Here is a 12133-nt window from a genome sequence, read left to right on the forward strand (position 1 = left end):
GCATAATTCACACAGTTCCACTCATATTTAATCCTCTAGCCTACTCAAACCTATTTTTCAGGGATTGCATGAATATCACTGGTGATTTTGCACATTTTTACAGTCACTTTTATAAAGTGGTAAGTGGAAAAAGATTTTATTTTCCATTTTCTGGTAGGTTTTATTTTTTACCCTTCATTTGCAAAAATGTTCAAATCCTGAATTCACACTTTAGAGGTGCAATTTTGGATTCTAGCTTTATTTAAAAAAATTTACAGATGGAGTTAGTTGCTCATTCTGTCCTTTTATTTTCTCTAAAGCAATATAATTTCTTGAGTGTGAATGAAAAAGATAGGAGAGGCCTGGTGAAAGAAATAAATTCAGTTAAGATTTTCCCTCTTGACTTATATTGTGATTTGGATATTCTACTAATATTAACAGAATCATGCATAATTCTAAATGTATATGTTCCCCTGCCCTTTCATCTTAAAACCTTCTGAAGGAAGAATGTGCTATTTGATTATCTGCAGGCTGACAAGTCTCTACTTTGCAAATCAAATTGCTCATCATATTGACCAATGGAATTTTTTTTGGGGGGGGAGGAGGATCTCAGAAGTATGTTTATTCATGCATGAGGGCAGCAGAATGTCTTCTAGCCAACACGATGCCCCACATCCCCAACCAATACAGCCAGACCAATGTTCTTTCCATTTAAAGCTGGCTAATGGTGACCATGAGCAGGCACAGGACTGGGATCTTTCAAGGCTTTACTTCTTTTATCAGCACTCCTGATTTTATAAATGACGAAGCCCATCAACCCCATACCTGCCCAAATCTCTTGGTAAACTTGGGCATAGTAGGGCTTCATGGGATCCAAACATTCTTAACAAGGCTTTGAAGCATCTCTGTGCAGGACCAGTGGCTCAGGCAGCCCCAGCCCACTATCCAATGGAGCTTTTAAAACATATTGATGCCAGGCCCCATCTACAAGTTCCTGGCATGGGCATCTCATGTTTAAAGTTTTGTCCAGTGATTATAGTACATAAATTACCATGAGTTTGTATAACAAAGGCAAGTAAATGTATTAACTACACTGAACCCTTAGTAGAAGCAGCATTGTCTGGTGGACCCCTTCAATAATAACATAATCCTTCAAACTGAGTTAGTCTGAACTTCTTTTTAAGGTTGTGGGCTAGAATATGTAAACTCAAGGTCCCCTCCAAAAATGACATTTGTAATTTTTCTCTGTCAAATGTCAGCACTTGAGCCAATCAGCTGCAATATTGATTGAGAAATCCAGGAATCTAGACTTTTGGATTAAGCAGCCTCTTTAATTGAAATGTTTACAAGGTGTTTGGGATATATGAGAGACACTCAATGAATTACTAAGAAGATTCAAAATGGAAAATAAATCTTTCTTCCTTCCGCCTAGAAAAATGCCTCTGGATGTATATTAACGCATCCAGTTGCATAAGCATGACAGAGTTATTGTAATTATTTTCTTACTTATCTCCTGACTCTTCCTGTATGAATATATTGCACTACGGGAGTTCTATTTACTAGTAACCTAGCAACAACACGCCGGAAGGAGGTTGTTATTTCACTGAAGGTGGAGAGCTTTCCAATGGATAGACTGCGTAAGAATCACATAGCACATTCTCAGTGTGCTAGGAACTCTCAGGGAGACATCTCATCACCCCCACCCCCTAGAAGAAGTTAGGCTAACTGTGGGAAAGTCCTTAATTCCCTCCCTTTTACTTTGTGTCAGTAACTTTGAAACATAGGTGATAAAGTCCTATTTTGAAAGTTTAAGAAAACAACAATGAGCAATTGTCATAGATTGTATTTCTATTTGTTAAAAACTAGATTCATAGTTTCAAGGCGCAACACCCTAATATGTGGATTTTGATTACTTTCTTGGGTCAGCCTCTCCCTGACTCAAGCTCTGACTGACATCGCTCCTGAAAAGTCTACAACTCTTCTTGAGATTTGGATTTTCTAGCATAAATTATTGAGCTGCGTGGCTGGGTGGGTAAAAATACAGTTATTGTCTTCCATTCCTGAGACAATTTGTTAAGACAGGAGGTTGAATAATTCCTGCATTTATTATCAGTTGGGACATTTTATTGATCTTTATGATAAAATGTGCAATAAGAATGCAAAATGTTATTAAAATAATACATCATTTTTTCTTTTGTGACTGTTTTTGAGCTTGTGTGTTATTCTTCTTGATATACGAATGTTGCCTTATTTTCTCACAAGATAAACAAAACTGATATCACCTTCAATATATAGTTCCCTGAGCAGAAAATCATCTCCAAAGAAACTTTGTTATTAGCATACATATGAGGTATGCAAATACAAAAAGAGTTTACACAAAACTTTCTCTAAGGATTTAAAAAGCCTTTACAGCTATTTTTCACAGAGTCTTTAACACAATCCTGATATACGGGGAAGAGTCAGTATTATATGCTTTATTTGCTCATTCAAAGGACATTATTTTTGAGGCCCAACTGAAAGACTTATTAGTGCTAAACACTATTAATTGTTTCTAGGTTTTCAGAGGAGTTTATATAATTGTACACTCATATATTACATTCACACATATCTTATCTTTAATAGGAACACAAATATAATAGCATGTACTTGTAAACATGCATCTCATGTATTACTATGCATGTGTGTTAATATTTGTTGAAGAATTATTTTCTGTAGTTTCCTTGGACATTATATTACATCACTTCAAGACCATCAGGAGATTCAAAGGAATTAAGGAATGCTCAATGCAAGCACATTTGAAAAGAGAAAACATGGATAATTTTAGTTTATTTCAGTTTAAGAAAGAGAATACAAACTTAAATCATAGGTTAAAAGAAATACTGACCCCAGGTTAGAAGACTCTTTTGAATGTGGACAAGCTTGTCATCAAGATGGATGTGGTTTGCAGCAGTCAACAGTCACTTTTGGATTTTTGATCACTTGAGAAGATTCTCTTCTTTCTTTCCCCAGAGAGTGCTGGAAAGAGATAAGGTTGGGTCTCAAGGTGTCACCTGAACAAGATAGAAACATCCTCAGTTGGCAAGATAAAGTTAAAGACCTGGTTACTGGCTTCTCACACACCCTGGGGCATCAAAAGTGGCAGGCTTATCCAAAGTGTCTGAATGTTTTCCCTTGAAGGTTGAGAAGAAGGAAAGGATATTTGTGTTTGCTATTCCTCTTCAACATAGTACTAGTGTTCTTAGCCAGTGCAATGAGGCAAAGAAAAGAAGTTAAAGACATGCAAATTACAAAGGAAGAAATAAAACTATTTCCACTTAAAGTCACCATGATTATGTGTGTAGGAAATCCCAGGGAATATAAATATATATATATATATACACGCATAACCACACACACACATTTAGAACAAATAAGTGAGTTTAGCAAGGTCATCAGATACAAAATCAACACACAAAAGTCAATTGTATTTCTATATACTAATGCACAACTAGAAACCAAAATTTAAAAGAAAGAATGAAACCAATTACAACTCTAAAACATGAAATACGTATCTATCTCACAAAACGTACACAGAATTTGCATGCTAAAAACTGAATTAAAAAAATACTGGTGAAAGAAATCAGAGACCTAAATAGAGACATATACAATGTTCATAGATTTGAATAGTCAATATAATAAATGTGTCAATTCTCTTCAGGCTGATCCATAAATTTAACACAATACTAATCAAAATTCCAGGAGATGGTTTTGTGGCTATTCCTCAGGTGACTGTAAAATTTATATGAAAGGGCGAAAGAACTGAAACAGCTATAATAATTTAGAAAGAGAAGAATTAAGTGGGAGGAATTAGGCTACCAATTTCAAGGCTAATTATAAAGGGCTGCAATAATCAAAACATTGTGGATTTGCCAAAAGTATGAAGGCATAGCTTAATGGAAGAAGAATAGTTTAGAAATAGACCCAAACAAACATGGACAACTGGTTTTTGACAAAGGTGCAAAAGCAAATCAATGAAGAAAGGTTGGACTTTTTAACAGATGACACTGAAAGTATTGATCATGCATATGTAAAAATTTAAACCTCGAACTACACCTGGCACTTATACAAAAAAAATTAACTCAAAATGGATTATAAATACAAAACATAAGAATATAAATCTCCTAGAAAAAGATTTAGGAGAAAAATCTTAGTGACCTAGGCTAAGGCATAAAGTTCTTAGATAACCAAAAGTATAACCCATTAAAAATGACAAATTGGATGTCACCAAAATTATTTTTTTTCTCTGCAGAAAACACTTTTAAAGAGTGAAGACAAGCCACCAAGTCAGAGAAAGTATTGGCAAGTCACTTATTCACTAAAAGACTTCTATGGAAATAAAGTAAAAACAAGTAAAGTGCTACAGTAAGAAAATAATCAACTATCTGAAAAACTAGGCAAAGGATTTGAACAAAAATTTCACCACAGAGAATATAAGAACAGCAAATACACACATGAAAAGATGTTCAGCATTATTCACCTTTAGGAAAACACAAATTACAGTCAGGATGGGAAACCATTGTACTTCCTGTTAGAACGGCTATGATGGAAAAAATGCTGACAATAAATTCTAGTGAGATGTGAAAAAACTGGATTGAGAGACACTGCTAGTGAGAACTCAGCATTTCACAGCCACTCTGAAAAATAATTAGATTGTTTCTTATTCATTTAAACATACACCATTTACATAGCCCAGCAGTCTGACTCCTAGGCATTTACCTTAGAGAAATGAAAATTTACATTCACATAAAAAACTGCATATTAATGCTTATAGCAGCTCTATTTATATTGCCAAAACAAGAAAAACCCAACGTCGAGGTGCTTGAGCATGAGGGTGGAGCCCTCAGGAATGGGATAAGTGCCTTACAAAAATACATACTGTGTGAATCTATTTATATAAAATGCTAGGAAATATAAAATAGTCTATAGTGACAGATAAGTGGTTGATGGGACTGCAGGGGATGGAAGGGATTAACTGCAAAGGGATAGGAGAGAATTTTGGGGGTGATAAAAATGTTCTGTATCTTCATTGTGGTGGCGGTTACACAGATGTATACACTTTTCCAAATCCATCTAACAGCAAATTTAAATGGGTGCTACTTATATCTCAATGGTATTGGTTTAAAAAAAAAAAAAACACACCCAAAAACAAAAACCTAAATTAGAACTCAACCAGTTGATAGTTCCTAATTCTGACAAATCCTAAAACACAGGAATTAAGAAAAAAAATCATAATAAAATGAAAAAAAAAATAAAAGAAAAACCCAATGTCCTTCAATGAATGAGTAAATGTGTGATGAATCCATAAAATGGAATAGTATTCAGCAATAAAAAGGAATGAATTATTGATACATGCAAGTTGAACAAGACTTAACGGTATTATGCTGAATGAAAGAAACTAGTCTCAAAAAGCCAACTAAGAGGTGCTTCCATTTATATGACATTCTCATACACAAAATTCTGGAGAGGGAAACCATCATTGGGTGCCAGGGGTTAGGTTTGAGGGAAGAGTTTTACTATAAGGAGATAGCACAAGAGAATTTGGGGGATAGTGGAACTGCTTTCTATCCTATTATGAACATGATTACATGTATTTATATGTGGGTTAAAATTCATAGAATTGTACATCAAAAGAGAATTGTTTGTGATATTTAAAAAATAAAAATTTAAAATATTGAACTCATCAAAATTCATAGTAGTATTTCTAAAATGTCTCTTTTCTGGTGTTTCACAAATATATGCAAACATCCTACCAGTATAAAAACAAAACAAAACAAAACAAAATAGAACAAAATAGCAAAGAACAGCAAAACAGCAACAACGAAGCATTTACAAGTGAATTGCACTGAAACAAACAACGTATTGTTGGGATTCTGTGATTATGACACATAATATCAATCTTTTATCAAAATATCCTTCTCTTGGGTTTACTGTTAAGAACCTTTGCTCCATGTAACCACTTGACCTTCTTTTCCTCTAGGCTGATACTTTGATTAATAAGTTTTTATTCTAGGAAGTTATTCACCAGTTACTTTTGAAATCTTTCTTTGAGTTTTACAGGCTACTCATATGCATAATAACACTTGAATTTTAATGTACTCTCTAAAGATTATCCAGGAGCATTTAATGAATACTCTGATTCGCATAATAAGATATTGCTATTCACATCTCAGGATTCCAGAGAGCATACATATTGAACAGGAATGAATATTTATGTTCGTTCCCATAATTTTTCTAAAACATGAGGACTCTATGAAGATATTATCTAATTATTGATGTAACAAGATCCAACTCCAAGTGTATTTACTTCACAAATTTAAGAGCAGTGACTTCATTTAAAGAAATGTACAATTTACAAACTCTTCATATGCCTGATACAAATAAGAGTAAATGCTATACTTAAAAACATTTGATTCTTTAAAATCATGCATAGATTTTAGCTTCAAGATTCATCTCTTTTGCTTCTCTGGCTAAAAAGTTGATTGGATTGTCCCTTTTTGAGGTGTTCATTTAAAAGAAACCTATCTGAATGTCTCCAAGAACACTTGGCTGTTTGATATTTAAAAGCCAAAAATCACCATATTTTCCCTCGAAGTACGGTTTTGAGGCGTTGTTTTACAGGATTTCATTAACAGTAGTTTGTGCCTCATTTCTTTTAATTGCACAAAGAAATATTGCACTCAATTATTCATGTCTTTTATAAATATCATTTCTTTAATAGAAGTATAGTCAGTTTAAATATCTTTTTTTTTTTTTAAATAAAAGCACCCATATGTACCAGGTTCTGAGAAATACACTGGTAATATAATGGTGTTAAGGTCCAAATTATGTCCCTCTTTTCAAGAAATCCGAATCCCCAGTACCTCAGAATGTGACTGTATTTTGGAGATATGGTCTTTAAAGAGGTAATGAAGTTAAAAGGTGATCTTTAAAATGGGCCCTAATCCAATGTGACTGATGTCCTTATAAAAAGAGGAGATTAGGACAAAAACACACACATGGAGAAGACCATGTGCAGTTACAGGGAGAAAGCAGCCCTCTACAAGCCAAGCAGAGAGCCCTTAGAAGATGGGGAGTTTGAGATTTGCAACTACTAACTGCTATATATAAAGCAGGTAAACAACAAGTTCCTTCTGCATAGCACAGGGAACTGTATTCAATATCCTATAGTGACCTATAATGAAAAAAAATGTGAAAACAAATATGTGTATGTATACGTATGACTGAAACATTATGCTGTACACCAGAAATTGATGCATTGTAAATTGACTATATTTCAATTTAAAAAAAAAAAAGAAGAAAACAAGAAACCAATCCTGTGGACATCCTGATCTCAGACTTCTAGGTTCCATAATTGCACAAAAATAAAATTTTGTTGTTTCAGCCACTCAATCTCTGATACAGTGTTATGGTAGCCCTGGGAAACTAATACAAAATGCACAGAAAATAAATGCAAATATGTGCCCTATAAATGAATCCAGTAAGGAGTGGCAGAGACTAAGACACTGCATAGGCAAAAATTAACGCGGATTCCATAAAATTTACGAGTCCTGCAACAGAACAAAACAGAGCTACTTGGTTTATTTTTCAGGAACATGGAGGTAATATTTTAAGGTAAGCCAGTAAGTTACATAAAAGGAAGATTATTCCAGGCAGTGAAGGCAACATGGGCAATCTGTTTGAGGCAGAGTTTGTCCTTCCAAAACGACTGAGAAATGCCAATGTGGTTGGAATTCAGCTGACTTGAGAGGGAAAACAGTGTGGCGGGGTGGGGAGTGTGTGTGTGTAGATTTTTTTTTACTTTTAACATCACCTTTAGCTTTGGACGGTTCTCCTGGGAGACAACTTCTGGTCTTTTTCCTCTGGATTTACTTTTTAGGACTGCTGTTTAGAGGTCCCTGTGTTTGTCTTCTGAAGGTTGCCTGGATCTACATTTTACTAAGTTCTAGAAAAAACTGAAAGGTTAAAGCAAAGCATTTCAAATCCCTTTTGATGTTAATATTCTGTGTCTTTCTGAAGTTTTTTTTTTTTTTTTGTCTATTCATTATTACATATTGCTTTGAACTTTGGATACATAGCAGCGAGAGGTTAAAAAATGTATTTTCTATAATATTTACGCCATGGCTTTTCACATGGTCTTTGAAGTGTGGTCTTATTAGTGTACATTGTATGTATGTGTAGCGTTACTTATTTATTTATATTTGGCCATTCATTTACCAGATGTTACTGACCATGCATTATATGGTCACTTTCTGCTAGATGCTAAGTGGCATGTTCACATTATCCCTCCTTGGATCTCAGCATCCACAGAGGAAGATAGACATTAAGAAGCCCAATAGATAAATATGCAATTCCACACTGTGATGCATGTTTTGAAAGAAACATACTGGGTACACAAATTTAAAAGTAAATAATAAAAGGACAACCTATGAAAGTGGAATATTTCCATCCTTGAAAGATGAGAAGGAATCGGCAATATGAAGTGGGGACAAAAACAACCCTGGTATAGGGAATTTCAAATTCAAAGGCTTTGAAGTGGGAATGGCATGTGTTCTCAGAACTAGAAAATAGACAGAATGGCGGGAGTATGATGTGGCAAGAGATGAAGCCAGAAAGATAAGCATGAGACAGGTCACGGCTCTGTAGGTTACGGCCAGGAGTTTGGATTTTATTCAAAGTGCAGTAGGAAGCCAATGAATGCTAGCAGGGTGGTTAGTGAATTAAATCAAAAGTTACAGCAGAAAAGTTATAAAAATATTCAGTGGTCTAGAGCTCAGATTTTTTTCTTGTCCTTAATAAGACTTTTAAGATTGTGTATATTTCCCTTTATTTTCTGAATTTTAACTGTCGGTCCATAATTAATTAGATTCTCTGTCTAGGCTGATTTTTATTTAAGCTACTCTATTTGTTTCATTCAGTTTAATTTAAGGGATGTTTGAACAATATTGTATATTACATGGGAAAAGGGAGGATATTTCCCTTCACAGAAATACCTTCAATAAAAGAATGAGAGTAAAAATGAGGAGAATGAGTCCATGTGTGCATTATTATCTAAAATAATGTGGTGACTGACCTTCATCATACCAAATCTGATTCAAAAAACCTGAGCTGAAACTTCGCTATAGGACAAAGTGCAATAAAATTCAATTCTATTTTGGTTTCTTTACCTACAGGTAAAGAAAAAAAAATTTAACAAAGGGAATTAAGCTCAAAAAGAATAAATCCATTGTGCTGAGGATTTCTTTTGAAGTTTTAACAGTGATATAAAGTAGGATTTCTGTAGGCAGCTGGCAGGAGAAGAGGAACAAATTATCTGATATGAAAGGGAGTACCTTAAAAAAAACAGCAAGAGGCATTAGGATTAAAATTATTTAAGAGGCACAAACCTTTATTACATATAGAGAAGTTGATTTCTTTGAGCTTTTGAAATTACCTTTCAAACGTCGGGAGAAGACATTATTATATAAAGGCAAAAATGTAGGATGAAGAGTTGGAATTGTTTCTTGATACTACAATGTAAACAAAATAAAGCAAAACACTGGCAACACTTGGAGATAAAACAATGAAAGTTCTCATTTGAGACATTGAAACTAGACTGAAACAGAATCATATAAGATATTCTATAGTTTGAGAACAATCCTTTCCCCTAAAGAAATACCCGATCATTGTTTTGTAAACATTTTTTTGTTTCATTATAAATGTAACATATACTCATTTTTGGTAACTCCAAAATTTTCGAAAAGTTAGAAAGAATATAAACTTACTCAACATTTCCACACCTAAGGACAGAACTGCTAACAGTCTATATTCTTCCCCCAGTCCTTTCTCTAATGTTGAGTTGTTAAGATTGTGTCCCATCCTCAATTTGATATTCTGCATTCACTTTCAGTACCAATAACCCTCCCAATAATCACAAACACCTGGCAAACAGGAAACTGACATTTCACACAGTGTTTGCACAGCCATCTGCTTATTAAGAACCTCTCTTGTGAGGCAGTCAGGCCGTTAATAATTTTTAGTATTTTTAAAAAAGTAGAAGTAATAAAAAATAAATTATTCCTTATACTAATATCCAAATATAATCATTGTTAATGTGTCTAAATATTTTCTTCTGAACATCTTTCTAAATCATAGCTAATTTTTTCTCTAGAAATGTCTACCAACTTAGATTCCTGTCAATAGGAAAGAGGGTGTGTTTTTGCTACAGCACCATTAGGAGTACAGTGGACCCTTGGACAATAAGCTTAAACTGCACAACTCCACTTCTGTGCAGATTTTTTTTTTTTCAAAAAATGACAGTATGACATGATCTGTGATTGGCTGAATCCAAGGATGGACAACCCCAGATATGGAGAGCCAAACTGAAAAGTTATACCCTGATGGATTTCAGCTACATCCAGATCAGTGCACAACAACAATCAGTTGACCAACTGTATTATCTTCATGAACATTATTTATTCTTTCTCAGTTTAAAAGGTAAAATGGCATCTTGTTAATGTTTTAATGTGCATTGTATTGATTGTTATTCAATTTGAAGTCTTTTTTTTTTTTTTTTTTTTTTTAAATGCTTGTTGTCTGCATTTCTCCTTTGGAGAATATCCTTTGGAGAATTTTTGGAGAAGAATAAAAGGTGCCTTCTACCTTCTCTGGCACTTTTTAAGCTTTTTCTCCTGTTTTGTAACATCTGTTTATGTATGAAGGGTATTAACTCTATGCCTGTGGCAACGCTTTTTAAACATTTTTTGTTGATTAACTTTTAATTCACTTTTAATGTTTAATGTTTACATATTCACATTTACTGTTTTTCTTTCATGACTTCTATTTTTTAACCCCCTTTGGACAGCTTATTATAGTATAAAATCTACTAAATCTTCACAATTTGCTCTTCTAGATCTTTTTTGGGTTTTAATTCTTTTAACAGTTAATACTTCTTATCAATGTATTCATAACACAAGTGTTAAGTGAACACACTCTTATTTAAAAAGTTTTAATAACAATCTTGAGAAAATATGATAGTTTCACCTTTCTTCACCATCCATTTTCTTTCCTTTCCCAAAATTGCAAACAAAGTTAATATGTGATGTATATCATAAGTGTGTTTTAAAGTATCTGTAAATATACATGTCCATACATATATACACAAGTACACATTTATGTGAGTTATATTATATGCATTCTTTCTTGCTTTCTTTTTGATTTGATAGCAATCTCAGATATATTTCTTTATCAAGAAATAATTTCCATAATTTTTAACAGCTGCATAGCATTCTAAGATATAATATAAATCATTCAACTATTCCCACATTGAAGGACATTTTTATCGCTTGCATTTGGTTTTGTTAAAAATTTTTTTTTGTAATGAACACTGTTTTGAAAACGTCTTTGCACATATATTTGCAAAACATCTGCAAGTATTTAATTCAGACTATTAGACAATTGGAATTGCTATATCAAGTGGCCACACTTTAAATTTTGATATACACTACATACCTCCTTCAGGAAGGAAATAGCATGTTTTGGTTCCACTGTTACAGTCACTTCTCCTAGCTACTTTGCATATTGTCAAACAAAATGATTTCCAACCTGATGAGTGAGAAATATCTCCTTGTTTACTGAATTTGAATTATTCTGATTTCTAATGAATTTAAATGCCTTTTGTATCATTTGTGTTAATTCTTTTTGTGTAATCATTTGCACATGTGTATCAGTTATCTGTTGTAACAATCGTGCTGCATAGAAAACAACCACGAAACCCAGTGGCTGAAAAGAATAACCGTTCCTTTAGCTCACAGTGCTGGGTTGGCTGGTAGTCTTTTCAGTCTAAGTTTGCTCATGAGTCTACAGTCAGCCGCACCTGTGAAGAGGCTTTGCTGTTCTTGCTGGGGCTGCCTCACGTGTTGGAAGGTTGGTTGACTCACGCTCAAGGGTAGGTCATGGGCTGTAATAACAAGGTTGACTCAGCTCTGCTCCTTATGTCTCATCCCCCAGAAGGCTTCTCTGGGCATGTGTTCATGGAGAAAGCAGAAAGATAAGAGAGAGAGTGGAAGTTTATAAGCACTTTTTCAAGCCTCTAGTCAGTTATGTCATGTTTGCTAACATACCATTGACCAAAGCAAAT

At 34.0% G+C, this 12133-nt stretch overlaps 1 protein-coding gene across 1 annotated transcript; it reads right to left on the bottom strand.

Annotated features, from left to right (window-relative positions):
* Window positions 1-556: 556 nt before the first annotated feature.
* Window positions 557-882, bottom strand: LOC116669196 (ATP synthase subunit ATP5MPL, mitochondrial-like). Its single transcript, XM_032498190.1, is given in 2 exon segments — window positions 557-852; window positions 855-882. Coding segments are annotated over 2 exon segments (180 nt in total). The 3' UTR covers window positions 557-700.
* Between the last annotated feature and the right edge of the window lie 11251 nt (window positions 883-12133).

This window comes from Camelus ferus, chromosome 16, assembly GCF_009834535.1.
Source record: "Camelus ferus isolate YT-003-E chromosome 16, BCGSAC_Cfer_1.0, whole genome shotgun sequence".
In the NCBI taxonomy this organism is placed as follows: domain Eukaryota; kingdom Metazoa; phylum Chordata; class Mammalia; order Artiodactyla; family Camelidae; genus Camelus; species Camelus ferus.